Below are 24034 nucleotides of genomic sequence, written 5' to 3'. Positions count from 1 at the left end.
CATTAAGATTAAGCACTGAGGAGCAGCAAGATGGCTGCATTAGTTACTTTTTGATGCTGTGATAAAACACCATGACCAAAAGTGACTTATGGGGGCTGGAGAGATGGCTCAGTGGTTAAGAACACTGGCTGCTCTTGCAGAAGACCCGGCTTTGAATCCCAGCAGCCACGTGGTGGCTAACAACCATCTATAACTCCAGTTCTCGGGGATCTGATGCCCACTTCTTTCTTCTGAGGGCACTGCACAACATGGTACACTTACATACATGCAAGCAATACACTCAGACACATAAAAATAAAAATTTTAACTGACTTATGGAACTGTAATGGCAGAACAAGCATGGCAGCAGGCAGCTGGAACAGGAAGCTGAGATCACATCCTCAACCACAAACATGAAGCAGAGAGCTCATATTGGAAGCTGGGCAAGGGTATAAACTCTCAAAGCCTGCCATCCAGCTCCACAGCCTGAAAGTTCCATGACCTCCTCAAACAGTACCACTAAGTGTTCAAATACATGAGCCTATGAGGGACATTTCTCATTCAAACCACTGCAATGGCTCAGTGGGTAAAAGCACTTGTCACACCAGCCAGATGACTCAAGTTCCATCCATAGAACCCACAATGGAAAGAAAGTTATCCTCTGATTCCTACATGCAAATTGCAAATTAGCTAGCTCTCTCTCTCTCTCTCTCTCTCTCTCTCTCTCCTCAATAATGATAATCTAAATACATTTTTTAAAGACAGGGACTCCCTGTAGTCCCAGCTGGTCTGGAACTCGCTACATAGACCAGCCTGGCCTTGAACTCACAGAGATCCACCTGCCTCTGCCTCCCAAGTGCTGGGCTTAAAGGCATGCGCCACCACGCCCAGCTATAGATACATTTTAAAAAGATTAACCTTTGTGTGCAATCAGAAATCAGCTGACAGCTAGTGAAGAAGAGGTAAGAGTTACTACTAAACATTTTTCCCAGGTAACCTATAGCAGGACTGTTTTTTAGTAAATGAATCATAAGCTTTGTTCGACCCCCCCCCAAATAAAAAAAAGAAATGAACAGTATGGTTGGGTTTGGGTTTGGGGGAGATATTCTTTTGGATTTGGGAGTTTTGTTTTTGTAGATGTTTGGGTTTTGGTTGGTTTTGGAAGCGAGATGGATATTCCCCGGTCTTATCTGAAAAGGCATTTGCTTAATAGTCTGGACTACACCTGGCAGGCTCATTTGGTGATCATCACCTGAGCCCTATTTACTGTCCTTGAGAGTCAGCTGAAGAAGCTGAAGACAAAGCTTATCAGCAGGAAAATGTAAAGTAAGACTGAGGTTACCATGTCTCCCTGGTGATGTAATTAATTTCAGAGATGCCCTAAAGTCTTTTATGTGGTATTAACCAGAACTAATTCAGATTTGTTCCACTTACTGAAATGAGGAGCTAAAATATAAAGAGAAAGATCTTTTCCCTGGCTAGAGAAACTCATATTCCCTGAAGTCTGATAGGGGCATAACCCATTTTTTTTTCTCCTTAATCTAGGGTACCTGGGACAAATGTTTAGTAGTAACTCTTACCCTTTCTTCACTAGCTGTCAGCTGATTTCTGATTGCATTGCAAGCAAAGGTTAATCTTTTTAAATATTTTATTTATTATTTTTATTTTATGTGTATGAGTGTATTGCCTGCATGTATGTGAGTGCACCCATGTTGTGCAGTGCCCCGGAGGTCAGAAGAGAGCTTCAGATTCCCCTGGAACTGGAGTTAAGGACAGTTTGTAGCCACCATGTGGGTGCTGGGAATCGAACCCAGGTCCTCCACAAGAGCAGTCAGTGCTCTTAACTGCTGAGCCATCTCTCCAGCCCCGCAAAGGTTAATCTTTTAAAAATGTATTTATAGCTGGGTATGGTGGTGCACGTCTTTCTTTAATCCCAGCACTCAGGAGGCAGAAGCAGGCAGATCTCTTTGAGTTCAAGGCCAGCCTGGTCTACAGTGCTCTCCAAACTAGTACTCAATGTTATAAATGGAAGACCTGGAATGGGAGACCTGAAGATTAGAAAGATTTATAACTTGCCTAGGTGGATACCATTAAGAAGTGATGAAACCGGTCAGTCTGAATCATCACTGAATCATAACATGATAATGAAATAGATCTGCTATATTTGTATATTTAAAAGCATACTGAATATGCAAACACAAGACAGCTATTGCTGAATGATATTTTATTAGCTTAATAATTTGGGCCTGCCCTCAGCATTAATAAGCTTCAGTACTAGTCACAAGATTTTCATTCACTGATGAGGAACTTTCTTGTTTTAAAAAATGCAATGAGGGAAAGGGCATCTACTTCTTGGGGGCTGCAGTGACAGCAGGCTTTTCTTCACGTGTGATGGGAATGGTACGCTCAGGGCCAGAGGCCTGTTTCCTTGGTCCATTCACAGTGAGGACCCCATCAGATGACAGGGATGAAGTAATAGTGAGAGGGTCCACATCAGCTGGGATCCGGTACTTCCGGTGGAACTCTCTGGAGATGAAACCATGCTCATCCTAATCCAAGAAAGTAAAGAGAAGCAGAGACATAAGGACAGGCGATAACCTCCACTTGCCCCAAATCAAGACAGCCTCCTTCCTTATGTAAGACCAAATGCACTGACAACATCAGGGAAAAACAACAACAAAACATTTAGGACTGGGGATGTAGCTCTGTGACAGAGCGTTTATCTAGCACATAAGAGGCCCTGAGTTAAATCTCCCAACTTTGCAAATATATAGAGAGCTCAATCAGTAGCTATTCTTTTCAGAGTTAAGGCTAGTAATAAGGTTGCCCAGGTGGTCATTCCTACCCTTGAAAGTCTGAGAAATCTGAAACCCCAAACTTCATAGATCTTCAAATCCCAAGGCACTGTTTCATTGAAGGGTATTTACCAAAGGATTGAATCTGTGTTGACTGGACCCATGGAATTGGGATTCTCACCCTGGCCTTGAGGTTCTGAGTCCCTGAGGAAGGACATAAATTATTCCAATTCCTCAGTAATGTCTCAGACTGTTCCAAACCAACAGAATTGCTGATTTTATAAAAAGTGACTATCTTGGGGGGTCTGTGGTCCGTCCTGTTCTATCATAAGAGCAAAACTGAGACAGGCTGAGTTGTACCAGTTATACATAGGCTCCAAGTTATCATCAATTGTTAAGAAGCGATTTTAATACCTTTTCAGGAAGTCATGAGAAATTTTCCAGAATCCCCCCAAGGAGTTGTTAACCCTAACCCTTAACACTTGCTGAATCCCAAGCATCCATCCAAACAGGTCTCAGTTAACTGACTTCCTCTCAGTCACATGGGATTAGGAATTGAGTACAGCTCTGAAATGTAGGCAGACCAAGTGTCTTAGCATTAAGATGAGCTGAAGAGGAGAAATGGATGGAATCCTGAACATCTAAAATAAAACTCGCAGACTTAAATGCCTTCAGGGTATATGTAGTTAATGTCATTATGTACAACACTATGCCTAAATCGATGGTTCTCAGTCCATTATAGATTGAAATTACTGACAGAGATTTCAAAAATGTTGATGCCTGAGTTAGACACTCCTAAAAATTTTGATTTAACTGGCCTGATATATGCCTGAGTGATGGGAATTTTGAAAATCTTTCTGCTATTCTAATAGGACCAAGATTGCAAATCACTGGCTTAAATGGGCAATGATGCCAACTATCCAGTCTAAGGCAATCAAGACAAGTGACAATAACAACAGGTCCTTCCTTATTTAGCTTTCTAGATTTGTAACTCCTGATCCAGTCCCTTCTGTTTCAGGCTTGGAATTCTGCAAGGCTCAGAGGCTGATGGCAGTACGTACTAAATGAATGAGCAAAAGGTTAAGAACAAGCTGCCTACCTGCCGTTCTTCATGCTTGCCGTGCACCTCAATCACATCTCCCAGCACCTTGACCTTGAGTTCCTCTGGGGAGAAGTGCTTCACATCCAGGTTGACAGAGAACCTGTCCTTCTCCATACGCATCTAGAATAGCAAGGGGAGAAGGGACCAGAAAAGATGGCAGGATGTAGTCTCCTCATTCTGAAGATTTGCTTTCTGTCCAGCTAACTCCTCCTCCTCTTGTCTGCTAAAAATTATTTTCTGAATAAGCATAACTCTCTAATTCATGCGAGCAACTATAGTGATATTCAAGACTACATCTTGGTCATCAGTTTCAAATATTACTTGGAGGCACAGAGAAGACAGATTGCCCAGGGACCAGTCACAAGGATGGGTCTGGGCATGACTTTTGCTGGTTCTTTGACCCCAAAGCCCTTTGTCATTTGTCTATAAGACAAAGGCCCCCTTTTCTTTTGCTCAGGTCTCTGCCAAGTTTCCTACCCACTCAATCTGGAATGTTCTGCTAGTCCTGCTTGTCCTTCCAAAGCCCTTGCCCACTCAGCTCCTGTTTCCTAACACCTGAATATTTTTAAACCAGAATGTTATCTGTGACAGCTTCTGTCAATCTTATCTGGTCAACCCTTCTCCCACCTTGTTAGACCAAGTGGGGTATTTCAAAAAGTGGATATATACATTGATTCCTCAGAAGGCATAGACTGAGTCCAGTGTCCTGACAGTCACAAGGAACCCAGAAAATCACAGAAGAGGGAACAGAGAGGGAGAAAAGAATCACTGATGTCTCCAGCTCCAATGAGGGTACATGAAAAGCTTAGATGAAGTGGGTGTCTCTCTGCACTCTAAAATTAGAGATGATAAAATCCACCAGAGTGGGAAGTATCAGAGAGGTGAGCAAAGGAGATAAGGCAACTCTCTCACTACAGATTGTTAGAACAAAAGCAGAAAGGAGTATCCTTAATAGTTAGGGGACAGAAGATGATCTTTAATCTTTACCATGCATGGGAAAATGTAATAAATAGGAAACAAAAGAACATCAAATAGAAACAGGTACCTGAGGGACGGAGAAATTAGAAACTAGTAACCACGTGTGTCTAAGATGGCTTAGGCAATGAGGAAAAGGAAAACAAATGGAAAAGTGTCCAAGAGGTTCCAGGAAGGATACTCCTGCCCAGGCAGAGGGGAGACTTACCTCTGAGAGTCCAGTGTCAATCCAGCTGGGTGCCCGAAAGAAGGAGGGTGGCCGAAGGTAGAAGGGACTCAGAGAAGTGGAAGTTGAAAAGAGGTCCGACTCCAGCAGGTGCTCTCCAAAGAACTGGTCAAAGAGGCGGCTGGGGGAGTGGAAAGGAAAAAAGGGCCGTCGGATCCAGGGGTGGTGGATGGCGATGTCCATGGTGGCTCCGTGAATGTAGGGGGTCAGCTGGCTGGTCAGCTTCTTCAGCCGCAGCTCCAGCCAGCCCCTTATATATGCAGTCTTGTGAAGCTTCTGGAATGGTGATGTCAGGGGTTTTATTATCCGAGCTCACCACTGGTTCATGGAGACTTGTGATCGGGGATTTGGCAGGGTGACACATACCCAGTACTCACTGAGCTAAGAAAAGAGAAACACAAACACGGCTGAGCTGGCCAGTGACTTGTCATGGTCTTGTTTCACTAGCTCTCTGTCCACTCCCAACGGCACCACCCCCACCCTTGTTCTCTGGAGCTGGGACGAGTCAGGAATCCCAAGCAGCTGGTGGTGTGCCCCTCCTCCTTCTCTCTGGTCTTGCATGCCAGGGGAATTGAGCCAGCAACTATCTTGGGCCTGGGCAGGGACTGGAATCTTCCTAGGCTGGGCCCCAGGGACATTAACTCTTTGTGAAGTCCTGGAGGAGAGAGAGGGACGGCCAGCATGTCAGTACCAGGTATCTGACTGGTGCCCTGGGCTGACCTGGGTTCAGAAGACCCTGACATTAAAGAGCAGAAAATGTTTCTTGCAACTTTCACGCTATGTGGCTCACCTAACATTAAATCCTGGGTGCTTTATTAAGTAGGGTGCATGGTACTTGCAACTGAGGAGGAGAAAAGGTCATGTGGAAAATGTACAGAGTATTTGTGAGGGTCTCAACTAGGCCCCTCCTTGCTCTCCTGTGGCGCATCAGTTTCTCTCCCCAACGCACTCCAGGACCAGGGCCTCTCAGCTGTCTTCCCAAGCTCCTCTGACAGCTGAAGGGTATGCGGGGGAGGGGACCGGGGGGTCCAGGCTGTGCGAATCACACCCTCATGGCTGCACTTTGGGCCCTGGCTCCCCGCCCTCCTCCCCAGTGGCTCTGCACTATTTTGGGTGGTGTAGACCCCGCCCCCACTCCAACTGAGCCCTGGCTCTCCAGGCAGCTGGAGGGGTCGTACTGAGCTTGTTGGGGCTGCACCTCCGACCAGGGCCGCCAGCAGCCATGTCCAGTCGCTCGGTGCCACATGCCCACCCGGCCACCGCCGAGTACGAATTTGCCAACCCCAGCCGCCTTGGTGAGCAGCGATTCGGAGAAGGTACGGCCCACACGCCTCCCACCCCCACCTCCCAAAAATCTGGGCTCAACGCCCAATCTCACTGGCTTCCACCCCACTTTGGGCTTAAGTGAACTCCTAAATCAAGTCATCTCCCACACCAGACCTCCCCCTCCCCCCCAGCAAAGTTCTCTCTCTTCCTACCGACCTCAGGGCAGGCTTGGGGCCTTTGATACCTGTGTCTTGCACACCTTGGGGGGCCTTGCACATCTTTGAGGGCCCTTGCACGCCTGGCGGGGGGCTTCTGGTTCCCCTTCTATCCTTCCAGACCCGGCTTACTTCCTCCACTGCCATCTCTTTTCTTAGCCCCCGCCCCCAAGCTGCCTCCCCACTTGCTCTAGCCGGTCTCCTGATCTCAGGCCTGTGCCCATCATCCTCCTTCAGCCTGTATCTCGCCTTCTCTTTCTCTGTCTGCCTCCCAGGCCTCCTGCCAGAAGAGATCCTGACCCCTACTCTCTACCACGGCTACTATGTCCGACCTCGGGCTGCCGGAGCTGGGGAGGGTAGCAGGGCGGGGGCCTCGGAGCTCAGGCTCAGTGAGGGCAAGTTCCAGGCATTTCTGGATGTGAGCCACTTTACCCCGGATGAGGTGACCGTAAGGACTGTGGACAACTTGTTGGAGGTGTCTGCTCGGCACCCCCAGCGCCTGGACCGTCATGGCTTCGTGTCGCGAGAGTTCTGCCGCACCTATGTCCTGCCTGCGGATGTGGACCCCTGGCGGGTCCGAGCCGCTCTCTCCCATGATGGCATCCTTAACCTGGAGGCCCCTCGGGGTGGCCGACACTTGGACACAGAGGTCAATGAGGTCTACATCTCCCTGCTCCCTGCGCCTCCTGACCCAGAGGAAGAGGAAGAAGCAGCCAGAGTTGAGCCCTGACTGCTGTAGACCCAGCACCCAGCGAATCCCTTGCTACTTCCCGCGGTGATTCGAGCAGTCTCACCACCCTAGAGGTAGCAGCGTCCTTGGGGGAAAGGAAAGGTGCATGATCCACAATGTATGGTTTGGTCCCTTGGGACGTGTCATAGCCTTTGGTTTAGTTCTGGGTGAAGCTGAATAAACCCAAATCTCAGGGCCTTATTTGTGCTGCTCCCTGTTCTTTGGCCTGAAAGATGGGATGGATGAGAAGAGACAAAAAAGCTCCTGGGTGAAATATGCCCATCGTCCCAGTTTCCTAAGCTCACACTTGGATACAGAGATCACACCGGGAAGCTGACACTGGCTCCAGATCAAATTCCTAGCCTTAATTTTCTCACAATGCAACAAAATAGGGAGTGATCCTGGGAGGGAAAGGGATATGCCATCCAAACAGCCCAGAGGGCACTGTCTGAGCTGGTGATTAGAGACACAAAAACAAGGGTCTCCAGGCTGTCTGGCCCTTTTTGGGTAGGGGTTGGGAAGATGTTTTTTTGGCTAGAGAGAGTTGCCTAAAGCCCTGGAGTGAATGCTTTGCTTTCCCATACTAAGGGCTGTGCACTGAAACAGTCTCTGATGGAGGGAATGAGTATGCATACATGGACATACAGACACAGAAGTCTCCACCATTATCACCGAACCACAACATCCCCCATCCTGAGTACACGGAAGGCCCATGTATTGTCTCTGACTTGGTGATAATTCACAGAGAGGAATCATAGCACACCCCCACCTAATCTAAGATGCAGTGCAGCCTCTACGGTCTTATTGTAGTGGTGTATGATGTGTTCAGAAAAGTTGGTTCGGGCACTTGTCTTTTAGACCAAGAGAGCACACATGTGTATGATTTGAGGCATGTCCAGAAGATTTCCTTGCCCTCAAATATATACATTTTCCCAGGTTATGGTAGATACCTGAAATTCTTTCACTAACTTGGTTGTTTCCTAACTTTTGGGAGTTAAAAATCCATTTGAAACCTAACAAAAACTATTCATCCTCTTACCAGAAAAATATACAGGCTTCCAAATTTGTCAGTACAATTTTTGAGAATGTATGGATCCCTGAGATAAGAACTCTTATTTAAGGAATTGGATTTTTGGTTAAAAAATTGCCTTCTATTAAAATAGAAAGCAGAGTTAGGGTGTAGCTCAGTGGGAGAGTGCTTGCCTAACAGGCTTTGGGTTATATCCAGGCACTCCATAATGAATGAATAAATAAAATCAAAGCATACTGGGCTGGAGAGAAGGCTCAGCGGTTAAGAACACTGACTGTTCTTGCAGAAGACCTGGATTCAAATCCCAACACCCACATGGCAGCTAACAACTGTCCATAACTCCAGTTCCAGGGACAGCCTCTTCTGTCCTCCACCGGCATTGTATGATATGGGTGCACTTACCTACATGCAGGCATAACACTCATACACATAAAATAAAAATAATAAATAAAATATTTAAAAAGTCAAAGCATACCTCAGAGAAATAGCATTGATTCTATGTAACTCTTCATTCATTAATTCAATAAATATTTATCAAGTAATATACAAAGTAATATGAGAGCTATACATTGTAAATCTAAATGGTAAGAAATTGTAGTCTTTTATTAACTACTCTCAGTAACATCTAGCTGAGAAGAAAAAATATTTTTATTTTAGGTGTATGAGTGTTTTGCTATGTGTATATATAAGTGCAGCACATGCATGCAGTGTTCACAGAGGTCAATTGAAGGCGTCAGGGGGCTGGAGATATGGATCAGTAGTTAAGAGTGCATACTGCTATTTCAGAAGACCTGAGTTTGACTCCCAGTACTCACATCAGGTGGCTCACAACCACCTATAACTCAAGTTCCAGAATACTTGACACCTCTGGCCCCCGCCCCCCCCCACAATTAAAAATAAAATAAATCTTTAAAAAAATAAGAGGGCATCAGATCTCCTGGAACTGGAATTATGGATGGCTGTTAGCTGCCACATGGGTTCTGGGAACTGAACCCAGGTCCTCTGCAAGAGCAGCAAGTGCTCTCAACACTGAGCCATCTCTCCAGCACAGAAAAAGAATTTTTAAAAGGCTGGACATAAGCCTGAAGAGAGCAATTTCTATGACAAGACAAAGTAGATATTTTATAGCAGCAGTTAGAAAAGTGCTAATTGCAGACCAACTTTGTCCATTGTGTATGTGTGTGTATGTGTGTGTTGCAAACTGAAAATGGCTTTTACATTTTTAAAAAGGTTATAAAAGAATTAATCTATGACAGCATATATGGCCCATAAAACCTAAAATATTTACTATCGAGCCCTTTGGAGGAAGCTTGCTGACCTGTTTTTATATCATTAGCAATGAAATTAACAGTAACTTTTACCATAGAGCAGAAAGTTAAAAAAAAAAAAAAAAGAGAGATACAGTTAAGGAAAAGGAGACGTTATCTCTTTAGTCCTATAACCGTGAAATTCAAAAATAGCGACCTTTAATTAAAAATAAGCTTTATTTAAGTAAAAAACAAGTAAGTAAAAGGCTGGGTGTGGTGGCCCACATCTATAATCCCAGCACATGAGAGGTAGAGGCAGGAGAATCAGGAATTCACGGTCATCCTTAGCTTCATCATGAGTTTCAGGTCAGTCTATGCTCTCAAACAAACAAAAAAACAACAAAAAACCAAGAATTTACAAAATTCTACTCAAATTTCAATCTAAACAGCTTCATAATTTGTTTTATAATTGAGCTTAACTGGTTTACTTATTTGGGGGAACCCAAGTCCTTACACACATTAAGTATATACTCTACCACTCAACTACATTCCTATCCCCAGAGCATTGTTTAAATCAAAGAAAGAATTCCTTAACAGGGAAACATTTGAAAACTTGTGATTTGAACTAGAGAGATGGCTCAATGGTTAAGAACACTGGCTGTTCCTACAGAAGACCCAAGTTCAAATCCCAGCACCCACATGGTGGCTAACAATCGTCCATAATTCAGTTCCAGGGGAGCTGTCACCCTCTTCTGTCCTCCTCAAGCACTGCATGACATGGGTGCACTTACATACATGTAGGCAATACACACATACGCATAAAATAAAAACAATAAATAAAATATTAAAAAACAAAAGCCAGGCGTGGTGGTGCCAGCACTCGGGAAGCAGAGGCTGGCGGAACTCTGTGAGTTCAAGGCCAGCCTGGTCTACATAGTGAGTTCCAGGACAGCTGGGGCTACAGGGAGACCCTGTCTCAAAAAGACTCCCCCCCCAAAAAAAGAAAACCTCCAATTTAGCCAAATCCCCTCTCCATCAAAATTCTCTTAAAGCAGGCCACACATGGTGACATATACTTTTAGTCCAGCACTAGGGAGTTAGAGGCAGGCAGATCTCTGTTAATTTGAGACCAGTCTGATCTACATAGCAAGTTTCAGGCCAGCCAGAGCTACATAGAGAGACCCTATCTACAAACAAAACAAAACAACCCCCAAATTATCTTAAAGTTGTTAATCAGCTTCTGAAAATTTTGAGTGACAGAGAACTTAGAACTTCATAAACTAACCTGTTCCATTTTCTCTTTGTACATACAAATAACATTATTTATGTATGTATTTATTTTGGTACTAGAGATTAAACCTAGGGTCTTGTACATTCAAGGCAAGCACTCTACCACAGTCCCCTTTTTTACTTTTTGTTTTAGGACAGGGTCTAGGGTCTAACTAAGCTGCCCGGATGTTTCTTGAATTCATTATGTAGCCCAGGCTGGCCTATCTTCATGCCTCAGCCTCCAGAGTATCTGGAATTGCAGGCTGTCACAACCAAACCTGGCTAATTTCTCCTGTTGGATCAAAATATGCATTTTAGTAACTTGTACCTATTGGTTCTACTTAAATCCAGAAGACAAATACAATTAATCTTTCAATTGAAAGTCATTCAGATATTTAAAAGATTACTGTCCTGGTCTTCCAAAGCGTCCCTCCTCTCATTGTTTTAGCCATATCTTGTAGCACTTTCTGTATCACCTATTACCCAAACAATTTTCTTTTCAACACACTTCCATTTGACAACAGAACCTGAAATTCAACAGATGGGCCTAAAATTTCTATTCCAGGCATGGACTGACTGGTTCAGATTTCAATGAAATAATCAATACCCTTGGTTAGCATTCTACACTTCTATTAATTCTGCTTAAGGCACATCAGGTTTTATACCCCAAAGGGGCTCTTTTTTTCTTTTCTATGGAGTTTCTGGCCATCTAAAAGTCTCTAGGTGATTTCCTGTAAATTACAGGAAAGGCAGCTGGAAACAACAGATTATGAAGGGCTTTGAGTGTCAGGCTAAGAAGTTTGAATTCTATCATGTAGGAAACAGGAAATTATTACTGGGTTTTGATCTGGGGAAGTGGCAGGGACAGGTAGCAGTATGAAAAGGATACAGTTAACAGTAGAGTACAGATGGTCTGCAGGAGAGAAGCATATGTGATGATTAGGAACACAGGGCAAAAAAATAAAATGCATTAGCATCTGATAATTGGCTGAGAACAAGATGTAATATTAATCATAAGAATAGCTAAGACTTGGGATTGGAGAGATGGCTCAGCAGTTAAGAGCACTGGCTACTCTTGGAGAAAACTGGGGTTCGATTCCCAACACCCATGACAGCTAACAAACGTCCATAACTCCAGTTCCAGGGGAATCATGTGGCCTCTTCTGACCTCCATGGGCATTGCACAACATAGGTGCACTTACATACATGCAGGCAACACATTCATGTACATAAAATGAAAATAATAAGATTGTTTAAAAAAGAATAGCTAAGGGGCTGGAGAGACAGTTCGGTGGTTAAGAACACTGACTGTTCTTGCAGAAGACCCGGGTTCGTATCCCAGCACCCACATGGCAGCTAACAACTGTCTGTAACTCCAGTTCCAGGGGATCTGACAGCATCTTCCGTCCTCCGCAGGCACTGTACGACATGGTGCATTTATCTATATGCAGGCAATACACACATACACATAAAAATAATGAATAAAATATTTTAAAAAATGAATAGCTAAGACTCACTGAGAGCTTGCATATGCCAGGCCCTGGACTTTTTATATACATATATCTCATTTAATCATCACAATCCTGTAAGGTTGTTACTCCCATCCCCATTTTTCTTAAGATGGGGAAGAGTTTGGAGTCCAGAAGGAGTGGAGGCTGATCATGAGCATCCCAGGAAGACACTAAGATGCGATGAGAGGGCTGAAGATGAGACTTACAGATTTCAAAGATTTTTCTGGAGCCCATATTTTTCTAAAGGTGAATCCACTCAGCTGCATCCTACCTCATTGCTGGTGAGCAGGAATGAGTGCACCTTTGGGTCATCAGAAGCAAGCCGTGTGTGTGTGTGTGTGTGTGGTTCTGACACCAAGCCTGTCGTGTGTGTGTGTGTGTGTGTGTGTGTGTGTGTGTGTGTGTGTGTATAGAGATTCTAGAGTCCTGAACTGGGGAAGGGGCAGTGAGTGGTCAAGGGATCCTATGGCCATTTCAGTCATAGAACCACCTGAATTTTCCCAGAAACAGGATAATACATTCCGTTACACTTCATGGTGCTAGAAATCTAGGTGCTGAAAGGTTAACAGATTTGCTAATGTTAATTCCAAGTGAGGGAGAATATAAAAGGATTCCATTTCCCCACACATCAGGTTCTGAAAGCATCTAGGATTCAAACCCAGATTCTAAACAGGGATCATAAGAAGCTGGTACCAATTACTTTAACCGTGAAACTCAAACCTGAGTGTGTCCGGCAAACCTGGGGGAAGATCCTTTATCCATTATAGAGGATATATTTCAAAGACTGCGATATGGTGAGAGAAACATTTCCTGTGGAAACCCAGAACCCTTTTCTATCTCAGGTTTCTTTTTTAATTGAAGCTTGAAGCTCAACGTTTATGGCTTCATCAAAAGAAGTTTCAAATCCCAAAGGTGAGATAGCGCTCACCTGGACCCGTTGTGTATTGTTCTACCCTCTAGCTGGGAACAGTCACCTGGGAATCTTTCCACCAGGTGGCTTCCAAAGTCCAATCTGCTAGGTTGAAATCTGACACTGACAGAGCCTCCCAGGGAGCTGCCTCGGAAAGCTAAACCTGGAACCAGGAAATGCGCAAGCCTCTTTATGTCGAAAAAACAGCTGGTCTCCTTTCTCTGCGCGCCATGGGAAACAGGCTCTGCTGCGGGGGAAGCTGGTGAGTAGAGTGGAAGGGTGGAAGGGACCTTCTCTGGTGGTGGGTATGAAGCCCGGAGAATCAGAGAGACTGGAGATAATGCCTGCTTCCTTCTGGTCCCAACACCAGGGCGGCACTTCCTTCCCATCTTTACTCCCTTCAGGACACCTTAGAAAACACAGCCAAGTGCTGTCTGTAGAACCGTCAGAGCCTGACTGGACTGGTGAACTGGCATTGTTTCTCTCTTCTCTTTCCTTTCCTTTTTCTCCAAATGGTAAATGCAGCATCTGAGTGCTTTCTAATTTTCCCAATACCTCTGTGAAGAAGTGTTCTTATCCTCCCTCCCATCTTTTAGCCAACCAAAAAGCCCAGGCTCAGAAAAGTTAACTAATTTGTCTTCTGTCACATGGATAGTGCCTTAGCAGGTCAATCAAGATTCCAAGCTAGGCTGCCTGACTTCCAGCCCATAGTTTCCTTACTAGGTAATCACTGATGTAATCCTGAATTGAGCAAACTGGACTTGGACAAGTGTTTGAAACAGCGGAAGTGGGAGGAATGTCTATGAGATATATGAATACAACTGACTTTCGTGCTTATTTGCTGTGTGACCTCAGGCAGTCCTGTAACTTCTCTGTGTTCTCACTTGTAAAATAGAGGTTAACACCTGTGTGCATCATAGGTTTGTTTTAGAGAGCAAAGGTTATAGTAAAAACATAATAGAGTATCTGTAGTATTGTAACTTTTTTCCCCAAGTATTCATCACCACCATAAACTTAAGACAGTTTTATTCTGGCCACTTCCTCTTAGCTACATTGCTCTGTGTCTGGGGCAGATTCCAGGATTATTTATTTACAAATAAACATTATATGCAGAGAGATAATTGAGGTACATTGGAAAGCACATATGATTTGAAGTCAGGACACTGGATTCGAGTCCCATGCCTATGAATTCATTTATCTGTTCAGTTATTAAGCAAATATTTATCAAACATGTACTATATACCTGGCAGTGATAGATGCAGATGTGGTAGTAAAAGGAAATTTGATCCCACACTTCTTTGCATTTATTTATTTATTAGATGGGGGTACCACTATATACTTCTGGTTGCTCTGGAACTCATTACATAGACCAGGCTGGCTTTCAATGAGTGACAGCTCTCCCTCCTGAGTGCTTGGGTTACAGACAGGCCCCATCTCTGCTTTTTGCTGATGCTTGTTTTATGTCAGGAGTCATGTTTAATATGTTTCACTATTTTATTTAATCCTTACAATAATCCCATGATGTTTAGATTCTATTGTCCTCATTTTATTAATAAGAACTTGGAGGCCCAGAGAGGTTAAAAATTCAGTTGGTCAGACACAGTCATTCTAAAGACTATGCCAAAGATTCTAACCAAAATCTATTTTTGCCTCTTAAAATAATAGTAGGGAGGGGCTGGAGAGATGGCTCAGCGGTTAAGAACACTGGTTGTTCTTGCAGAAGACCCGGGTTTGAATCCCAGCACCCACATGGCAGCTAACAACTGTCCGTAACTCCAGTCCCAGGGGATCCGACAGCCTCTTCTGACCTCCTTGGGCATTGCATGACACGAGTGCACTTACCTACATGCAGGCAATACTACACGCATACACATAAAATAAAAATAATAAATAAAATTTTAAAAAAATAATAGGGAGGCCTAGGGTGGTGGCATGGTGGCGCTCACCTTTAATCTCAGCACTCAGGAGGCAGAGGCAGGTGAATCTCTGTGAGATTGAGGCCAGCTTGGTCTACATAGTGAGTTTCAGGCCAGCAGGGGCTATAGGGAGACACTGTCTCAAAAAACCTCTATTAGTAGACTGGATAAAAATTGTTCTGTTTCTGGCCAGGTGTGGTGGCACACGCCTTTAATCCTAGCACTTGGGAGGCAGAGGCAAGCAGATCTTTGTGAATTCAAGGCCAGCCTGGTCTACTTAGTGAGTTCCAGGACAGCTGGGGCTACAGGGAGACCCTGTCTCAAAAAGACACAAAAAAAAATTGTTCTGTTTCTTTATATAAATAAACCCAGACTTAAAGATAGTATGACAATATATATTTTTTGTAGAATATTTTTTGTTGTTGTTTTGATACAAAAGTAGTAAACATTCATTGTAAAAGTTTGGAAAATACCCAAGAGCAAAAAATAAAAATATAAGTACTCAGAGAAGACAAGAACACTTTAGTATGTTTCCATATTTTCCTTTTCTCAGACAGGGCCTCACTATGTAGCTCTGGCTGGCCTAGAACACACTATGTAGAGTAGGCTGGCCTTGAACTCACAGAGCTCTGCCTGCCTTTGCCTCCTGAGTGCTGGGGTTAAAGGCTTGAGCCACCAAACCCAGCACTTCCATAAATTCTTCCATGCTATTAGGTGTTTTTCCAGCCTTTTTTCTAAGAGCATACTTAATTTGCCATTGACTATATATTCCATTTATTAAGTCACTCACTAATATTGGACATTCAGGATATTTTTAAGTATTTTATTTATCATTTTTATTTTATGTTTATGAATGTATTGCTTGCATGTATGTAAATGCACCCATGTCATGCAATGCCTGCAGAGGTCAGAAGAGGGCATCAGATCCCCTGGAAGTGGAGTTAACAGATGGCCATCAGTCGCCATGTGGGTGCTGGGAATAGAACTCCAGTCCTCTGCAAGAACAGCCAGTGCTCTTAACCTCGAAGTCATCTCTCCAGTCCCCAGATTTACTAATTTTTATTCCTACTGCCACTGTTGGAGATGGCTCATTTAGTTCTGATCTAAATATGTTCTGTCATGAATAGTCTAGGTTGTACACATGGATTGCACAATATCCAACTTGGGAACAGGCTCTGTTCACTAAAATTGGATAGCTCCAGTCATGTATTTTAGAACTAATATTTTCCCTGTCCACTTGCATAGAAATAAGTAGGAAAACAGGAATGACAAGGGGCAAGGCATTAGAAGATTCTTTAGTTCTTACACTAAGACTCTGGAGAGGTAGCAGGAACACAAAGCAAACGCTTTAATAGCAGAGGAAGAAGTTGAAAGACACAGAATAGGTTTTCTCCCAAACCACTCACAGTAGTTGGATAAAGACTACTCCCCTATACTCAGCAAGTTGCCTCAAAAGTGAAAATCTGTTCAAAACAGAGTTCTTTATCAAATGTATATGGAAAAATATTCATATCTCCCCTATTAATTACCAGAAGAAGGAAACTTCCTGCAAAAATTAGACAGGGAGATGAGGTTAGCTCTGGTGAGACTTGGAAATGTACTAACAAGAAAAAGCATCTGGAGTAAGTCTCAAACTATTCAGCCTATTTCCTAAGACAAGTGTTCCTTCTCTGGGCATCAGATTGTTACAATCATGTAGAGACACACAGGCTCCATCAGGGACCCCGGGGCAGAGTAGCTGAGTCACTCACCAAATTCAGTGTTTCCTATTCTGTAGATAGCTAGAGTGATTCAAAGAGCATTTAAAGGTTAAACACCTCTCACTTTCTCTGTTATGAACAAGGACAGGAAGGAAGGAGGGTAACCACCTCCTAGAATAGAGCTTTGAGGTTCCTTAACTAGTTAGCCCTGGTTGTGACAGCTTCTATGATTCCCAAAATGAAAGTCCAAGATTGACAAAGATCCCCCCAAAATAGCACTGAAGAAGCGAGACAGTCTCTGGATCCAGGAATATATCCCATAATTTGGCAGGTTTCCCTTACCCTCTACTGGGATTAGCTTGATAGACAATCCCAGAATAGCCTTCAAGCCAGCTCCATCCCTGGCATGTAGTGCCTGGTTACCTAAAGCTGTATTTTGAGTTTGGTTATGTCAGTTTTACCATTCCACTTTCCAGAACCATCGGTACCCATGACAAATACTTTCAGGCTGAACCTGGCATACAGTGACTCTTTAGGGAAGTGGGGGAAGGTCACCTCAGAATGTGAAGGAGAGCACAGAGCAAATATGATGGGGAGAAGATACAGGCCAGAGCTCTTGCACATAGGTGATCTGTTTTTCTACCGCAGGAGCTGCCCATCATCCTTCCAGAAGAAAAACAAAACAGGTAACTTCCAGGGTGGGAGGGTATTGAGAGCAAAGGAGATTACAGAAGACAACAGAACTAGCATCCTTGAAAGGGTATAAAGGTATAAAAGAGGAGTGGCCTTGGACAAGGCAAAGGGAGAAGTTATATCATAAAGCATCTTTAGTTTACTGGGCCCAGTACCAGCCCTAAACCTGTGGATCTCACCTTTCCCATCACTTCAGAGTGGCAGGGTCCGTTACTCATTCTTTCATTCATCCAGAAAGTACCACTGAGCACTTATATTGTAGGTGAGCTGGTCTGTGGGGTTCTATGGAGGAAGAGAGGCACAGGGGGAAGGCTACATGGTCTCAGCTCTGGGAGAGCTGAAAATCAAGTGTGAGAGACAGATTCACATACATAAATAATTATAATATTATTTACTGATGCTGTAACAGACATACGCTTGTGCTGTGGGAGGATGAGGGAGCACCAGTGCCACAGGAATCATGTCACATTCAGTAGAGGAAGTGACAGCAGAGGCAGAGGAGGCAGCTCATGTAGACACATGGGGTAATTGACCATTGGTGGAGCTGAGCACTTACTACTGTACTATGGTAACAGTCTGTTGACTCATTTGTCCTATGTGGTAGTCTGTAAACTTCCTGAAGCAGCGGAAACAGCCTACTCACCCTATCCCCAGAGCATAGCCCAAGGACTAGCATATGGTGCTTATCACATTTGTGAAACTATGTTTAGGGGCTGATGGGCAGTGAGGATGGAAGTACAGCCATTTGTAATGGGCCAGATCATAGACCCTGGGAAGGACTTTAGATACGGGAATGGTAGAAGTGGGAATGGAGTCAGGGAGAGTCATTAGAAGCCCCACTAATCTAATAGAGGTTGGAAGAGGATAATTTCAGTAGAGACAGGGAAAAGAGAATGAATTTAAGTTGAAGTTCTTCTCCACAGGGAGCCAAGCAAGACCCACATTGAGCATATTGAAGCGGCAGCAGCAACAGCTGAGGCAGAAAGGCACAAAGGTAATGACAGGCCTCTGTCCCCTCAGACCTACTCAGATGTGGGATCCTAGCACTCAGCCTTTTCACCCTGGAATAGATATGTCTCAGCCATCTGTAGAAATTGCTCATATGGGCCGGAGGGGGGAGGGGTGGCTCAGTGGGTAAAGCACTTGTATGTAAGCCTGATGACTTGAATTAGGATTCCCAGAAACTGCATAAGGCCAGATGCAGTAAGGTAAAACGTCTGTAATCCCAGTGTTCCCCTGCCAGGAGATGGGAGGCAGAGACAGGGGGATTTCTGGAAGCTCTTCAGCCAGCTAGTTTGGCTTATGTATTAGCAACAAGAGACCCTGTCTCAAATAAGGTGGAAAGCAAGGACCCTTACTGAGGTTATCCTCGGACCTCCAAATGCAAAGCTCCATGAGATATACATACATACATACATACATACATACATACATACATACATACATACATACAGAGAGAAGAGAGAAAAGACACAGAGAGGTCAGAGAGAGAGAGAGAGGGAGGGAGGGAGAGAGAGAGAGAGAGAGAGAGAGAGAGAGAGAGAGAGAGAAATTGTTCATGTTAACTGTCCTCCCAAGGAGCAACACAAAATGAACCTCAGTCTGACTCTGCATTGGAGGTGAGGGGGAAAACCAAGTCAAGAAACTCCCTTAATTCTGTCACTTCCTCTCAGGGCTCTGAGACAACAGGACCAATGTATGAGCAAGTGCTACACCAGCCTGTATCTCAAGAGAAGAGTTCAGATTTCACATTGGAGGAGAGCAACTTACATTATGCGGACATTCAAGTGTTTAGCCGAATGCAGCCACTCTCTGCCGGGGAGGTGAAACAACTGTATTCAGAAACTGCTACAGAGTATGCCACGCTTCGCTTCCCCCAGGCCACACCTCGCTATGACAGCAAGAATGGGACCCTAGTGTGAGCCTCGGGGAGGAGGCACCAGTTTTTGTAATATCACCACTACTCCTGTGAGGACAGTCTACTGCTTTGGGGAGCTGGGTGCAGGCCAGGGATGCTGGCTGTTTTAAGCTTAAAGAACACCAGAATACCTGGAACCGTGGGTGCCCCACACCCTCCACTATGCATCTTTTATTTGTCAGTTAGCTTGGAGTTGTGGTTAGGCTAACTATGGGTGGATGGAGTTCTACAAAAAGATTCAAGTGCATAAAAAGGTAGTCTTTGACCCCTAACATTATTTGGACTCTCAAATACAGCAAAAACCCTCTGCACTTTAGCTGCTCCTGATAGGCTTTATTTAATGGTAATTTTGTTTTGTTTCGTTTGTGTGTTTGTTTGAAACAAGGTCTCATGTAGCCCAGGCTGGCCTGGAACTTGCTAAGTAACTGAAGCTGGCCTTGAAATTCTGATCTTTCTGGTTCAGCCCAGCCTCATCCCCAGTGCTGGGATTGCAGGCATGTGGCCACCAGGCCCAGCTAACTGTATCCCTTTTACACACCTTTACTCCAAGCTGAATAGGAAATGGTCTAGAAACGTTTTCTGAGCTTCTCACAGCCCCAAGGCTGGTTTGGGCAATTAATAGCTGGGTCAGTGGTCCCACCTTATCACAGAGGCAGGGACTGAGGACACTTCAAGAACACGTCCACTTCAAGAACAAGTTGCCGGCACTAACAGCTTGGAGAGGCCAGGAAACTCCCTTTGCTGGACTGTTAGCTCTTGCCTGGGGAAACCGTTAGAATCAACCAATAAATAGCAAAAAAAACAGGCCGGGTGCTCTTTCCTGGGGCTGGGTTTTGCAGCGTGTTCCAGCCTACTCCCTGAGCTGGTCAAAGGTTCAGCCAATAGGGATGCCTGCACGCTCCACTCGAGGAGGAGACTGGCGGTGGACGTCAGGCTAGCTCCCATTGGCTGAAGGTGGGCAAGAAGGGGAAGTGTTCATAGGGCAAGGGCGGGAACATGAAGGTGCGGTGGGAGGCTAGACTGGCCCGAGTTGCGGTCTGGACGTTAGAAGGCGGATCCAGAACGGTAGGGACGAGGTCTTGGCCGGCTGAAGGCGGGGTCTGGCAGGCAGGAGGCGGGGTCAAGGCTGGCATTCGCTGGCTGTGCTCCTGGCAGCTGCAAGCCTGGGCGTCACCATGGCAGCAGGAACGCCGCACCGCTAAGCCTGAGCAAGTGCAGGCCAGTCCAGCTGAGCGCAGGACAAAGATGCTGAACCTGACAAGCAGATCGTTTAAGAGGTAGGTGCTGAAAGGTGGTGTTTAACTGGGAGATACTATTACCACTGGTTGAGCACCAGATGGGAACTAGGGACACGAAGAGGGGACGATGGTAGGGTGAGCAGGAGGCAAACGTTTCAGGGTCTGAGGTCTCTGTGAATCTTGTGGAGTCTTGGTGTACAGTTTCTGCTTCAGACTTTCAGAGCCTGGAGATGAGACACAACGCACTTCCCTTTCTCAACCCGTTATACCAACCTCCCCAAACACCTCTGTTGGTTCCTTAAGAGGAGTGATTCTTTGAGTACTGAAAATGGAATTGCAGCACACAAAAAAAGTTGGTGGTAATTGTATCAGCCTTGCAGTGTGGGTATGCGTATTTGCAGCAGTTGCAGTATTTCATAAAATGCACCCGAACGTTGGCTGCTGCTAACATCAACATCATCGTTACCACAATTTTCTCGGCTTGTTCCCTGGCTACTCAGAATCCTAGTCCGACCTTCTGGATGACTTAAACTGGTAGGTTAAGGGGAGGGTTAGTTTAGCTTTTGAAATTTCTTTTCTCCCCTGTACTTGGACATTTCTTCCTTTTCCTATTTGAAGGTGGTCCTGACTCGACTCTTCTGGGGACTCTGAAGATGGGGACTCAAGTGGTTATGAGATTCTGTAACTCCTTCCTGCCTGCAGTGCCCTCTGTAAGTTTCTGGTGTATTATTGACAGGTGTGTGATGACATTGTGGGAATTTCCATGTAGTTCTACAGATTGGGGAACTTCTCCATTAGATACTGGAACAAAATATTTTCCTTCTTTTCTTGCCTCTCCATCCTGTGGAAATTCTAGCTAATCTAAGCCTCAATTCATCATCTTTTTCTTGGAGTTAATAAAACCAGACTGAGGTTGAAAAACTCTAGCAGTTAAGTCAGAAAATATGCATTGTTTAAAAGATTTTAATAAATGGGACTGGAGAGATGGCCCAGCCGTTAAGAATACTGACTGTTCTTACAGAAGACCTGGGTTTGAATCCCAGCACCCACATGGCAGCTAACAACTGTCCATAACTCCAGTTCCAGGGGATCTGACAAGCCTCTTATGTCCTCCTCGGGCATTGCATGACACCGGTGTACTTACCTACATGCAGGCAATACACTCATATACATAAAATAAAAATAATAAATAAAATATAAAAAAAGATTTCAATAAAGTTTTTTCAAAAATAACATTATGTTAATGAAAGCATTTGAGAAACATTGCAAACTATGATTAAAAAGAAAAAAAACCCAAAATAGCCAGGCATGGTAGTGCACATGTTTAATCCCAGCACTCAAGAAGCAGAGACGGGAGGATCTCTGAGAGTTCAAGGCCAGCCTGGTCTACATAGCATGTTCCAGGCCAGCTGAGGCTACAGGGAGATCCTATCTCAAAAAGACCAAAAAAAGCTAACCCACAAGTTGCCCATCTAGACATAAACTGTTACTATTTTAGGTTGTATTCTTCCAGTCTTTTCTTCCATGTAAATGCTTTCTCTGAGATCATGTTATGTGCAGACTTTCACTTTGTTCTTTGTTTTCCTGTTTGTTTGTTTGCTTGTTTGTTTGTTTGAGACAGGGTCTCACTATGCAGCCCTGGCTATCCTGGAACTCACTATGTAGACCAGATTGACGTCAATCTCACAGAGATCCTCCTGCCTCTGCCTCCTGAGTTATGGGACTAAAGGCATGCATCACCACACCTGGTCTGACTTTGTCCTTTTAACTTCATGTTACAAGCATAAAATTAAGTGGGAGAACATAGGTTTGGCAAACATTGTCCTATGTTTAGATTTTTCTTTTGTTTGTTTTTGTTTTGGGAAACAAGGTCTCACTATGTAGCAGTGGAATTCACTTTGTAGACCAGGCTAGCCTGGAACTCACAGAGATTTGCCTATCTTTGCCTTTCTAGTGCTGCTTCTAAAGGCACAGATACCATACATTGTTTAGTTAGTTAGTTTGTTTGTTTTTGAGATAGGGGTCTGCTATGTATCCTAGGCCAGACTTGAACTCACTATGTAGTCAGAAGGGTTTCAAACTCTAACAATCCTCCTGCTTCAGCCACAGAGATCTGGGATTACAAGTATGGGTCACAGTGTCCAGCTCAGCTACAATCTTCTTGACTCTAACCTTGAAGATTTTTTTTTAACTCATGGAATCTTTATTTTATTTTTTCTCTTAAAATCATACTTTATGAGGGCTGGAGAGGTGGTTCAGTAGTTTAGAGCACTCAGGGCTCCTGCAGAGCATCCAGGTTTGATTGCCAGCACCACATTACAGATGGCTCAAAACCATCTGTAATTCCAGTTCTAGAGAATTCAGTGCCCTCTTCTGGTCTCCACGGGCACTAGGCATGCACCTGGTACACATACATACTTGCAGGCAAATGTTCAGATACATAAAATAAAAATAATTTTTAAAGTCCCCAAACCATACTTTATGGATGGAAATACAATTTACATATTCTATAACACTATAATAGAATGATTTGATATAATTTTAAACTGAAGAAGGGAAAAATTTCAGCATACAGAACCCTTCTCCCACAACAACAATTTTTTTTTGTCTTTTTTTGAGCCAGGGTCTCCCTGTAGCCCCAGCTGGCCTGGAACTCACTATATAGGCCAGGCTGGCCTTGAACTCACAGAAATCCCCTGGAGTGCTGGGATTAAAGGCGTGTGCCACCACACCCAGCCAGAACAGAATTCTTTTAAATCATTTTTTCTAAATGGGCCAATATGACAGATGTTTTCAGTGATTACTCTTGTTTAATTCCTAGTGCACTAATGGTCAAAGAAATTAAAAAGAGGGGCTGGAGAGATGGCTCAGTGGTTAAGAACACTGGCTGTTCTTGCAGAAGACCCTGGTTCAAATCCCAGTACCCACATGGCAGCTAAAAACTATCTGTAACTCCAGTTCCAGGGCATCTGACAGCCTCCTCTGTCCTCGCATTGCACGACATGGGTGCACTTACCTACATGCAGGCAATACACTTATACACATAAAATAAAAATAATAAATAAAATATTTTTTTGGGGGGGGAGAAAGGGTTTATTTGGCCTTCAATTCCAGGTCACAGTTTACAGGTGTTAGGAGGTCCTGGCAGGAACTAGCTGGTCACATCACATCCACAGTCAAGTGCAGAGAGATGAATGCATGAGTACTTAGTGTCCCGCTTGACTGCTCCTCTCTTCCACAGCTCAGAAACCCCTGCCTGGGGTATGGTGCTTCCCGCAGTGGGCTGAGCCCTCCTACATCAATTCACTTAATTA

General features: G+C 44.4%; 4 protein-coding genes across 9 annotated transcripts in view; 3 read left to right on the top strand and 1 right to left on the bottom strand.

Annotated features, from left to right (window-relative positions):
• Positions 1-2186: 2186 nt before the first annotated feature.
• Cryab (crystallin alpha B) lies at positions 2187-6722 on the bottom strand. 2 transcript variants are annotated; one of them, XM_029563402.1, is made up of 4 exons: positions 6588-6722; positions 5060-5458; positions 3874-3996; positions 2187-2528 (listed from the first exon to the last, which is right to left on the bottom strand). In XM_029563402.1, the coding sequence occupies exons 2-4, from the start codon at positions 5258-5260 to the stop codon at positions 2325-2327; spliced, it is 528 nt and encodes a 175-aa protein (XP_029419262.1). In that variant the 5' UTR covers positions 5261-5458; positions 6588-6722; the 3' UTR covers positions 2187-2324. The 2 variants fall into 2 exon arrangements, with proteins under 2 accessions (XP_029419262.1, XP_008831017.1); XM_008832795.2 differs by lacking the exon at positions 6588-6722 and having other exon boundaries at positions 5060-5563.
• Hspb2 (heat shock protein family B (small) member 2) lies at positions 5643-7489 on the top strand. Of its 4 annotated transcripts, none has more exons than XM_029563401.1 (4): positions 5643-5771; positions 5898-6079; positions 6286-6393; positions 6834-7489. In XM_029563401.1, the coding sequence occupies exons 3-4, from the start codon at positions 6300-6302 to the stop codon at positions 7286-7288; spliced, it is 549 nt and encodes a 182-aa protein (XP_029419261.1). In that variant the 5' UTR covers positions 5643-5771; positions 5898-6079; positions 6286-6299; the 3' UTR covers positions 7289-7489. The 4 variants fall into 4 exon arrangements, with proteins under 4 accessions (XP_029419261.1, XP_029419260.1, XP_008831016.1 ...); XM_029563400.1 differs by having other exon boundaries at positions 6237-6393; XM_008832794.3 differs by lacking the exon at positions 5898-6079 and having other exon boundaries at positions 5693-5771; positions 6237-6393.
• A 5703-nt stretch (positions 7490-13192) lies between these two features.
• Positions 13193-20277, top strand: CUNH11orf52 (chromosome unknown C11orf52 homolog). Of its 2 annotated transcripts, XM_029563398.1 has the most exons (4): positions 13193-13517; positions 17520-17557; positions 18488-18558; positions 19238-20277. In XM_029563398.1, exons 1-4 carry the CDS (start codon positions 13432-13434, stop codon positions 19484-19486), a joined length of 444 nt encoding a protein of 147 aa, XP_029419258.1. In that variant the 5' UTR covers positions 13193-13431; the 3' UTR covers positions 19487-20277. The 2 variants fall into 2 exon arrangements, with proteins under 2 accessions (XP_029419258.1, XP_017653566.1); XM_017798077.2 differs by lacking the exon at positions 17520-17557 and having other exon boundaries at positions 13357-13517.
• Positions 20278-20494: 217 nt separating this feature from the next.
• Positions 20495-24034, top strand: part of Dixdc1 (DIX domain containing 1) — a 104384-nt gene continuing 100844 nt past the window's right edge. Inside the window, exons 1-2 of the mRNA XM_008832791.3 lie at positions 20495-20759; positions 21339-21430. Coding sequence (XP_008831013.1) covers positions 21374-21430 — 57 coding nt within the window. The 5' untranslated portion in view covers positions 20495-20759; positions 21339-21373. The remainder of the gene's footprint in view (positions 20760-21338; positions 21431-24034) is intronic.

This window comes from Nannospalax galili, unplaced genomic scaffold (assembly GCF_000622305.1).
Source record: "Nannospalax galili isolate Female #2095 unplaced genomic scaffold, S.galili_v1.0 scaffold335, whole genome shotgun sequence".
NCBI classification, from domain to species: domain Eukaryota; kingdom Metazoa; phylum Chordata; class Mammalia; order Rodentia; family Spalacidae; genus Nannospalax; species Nannospalax galili.
This window is presented reverse-complemented; position numbering and strand designations above follow the sequence as displayed.

Excerpts from the sequence above, each read along its gene's own strand:
- Cryab (XM_029563402.1), bottom strand. The coding sequence starts at position 5,260 with ATGGACATCGCCATCCACCACCCCTGGATCCGACGGCCCTTTTTTCCT. Across the intron at positions 3,997-5,059 it reads TTGACACTGGACTCTCAGAG|ATGCGTATGGAGAAGGACAG; the intron begins GTAAGTCTCCCC and ends TTGCTATTCTAG. Across the intron at positions 2,529-3,873 it reads GCAAGCATGAAGAACGGCAG|GATGAGCATGGTTTCATCTC; the intron begins GTAGGCAGCTTG and ends TTCTTGGATTAG.
- Hspb2 (XM_029563399.1), top strand. Across the intron at positions 6,394-6,833 it reads TGAGCAGCGATTCGGAGAAG|GCCTCCTGCCAGAAGAGATC; the intron begins GTACGGCCCACA and ends TCTGCCTCCCAG.
- CUNH11orf52 (XM_029563398.1), top strand. The coding sequence starts at position 13,432 with ATGCGCAAGCCTCTTTATGTCGAAAAAACAGCTGGTCTCCTTTCTCTG. Across the intron at positions 17,558-18,487 it reads CCAGAAGAAAAACAAAACAG|GGAGCCAAGCAAGACCCACA; the intron begins GTAACTTCCAGG and ends TCTTCTCCACAG. Across the intron at positions 18,559-19,237 it reads TGAGGCAGAAAGGCACAAAG|GGCTCTGAGACAACAGGACC; the intron begins GTAATGACAGGC and ends ACTTCCTCTCAG.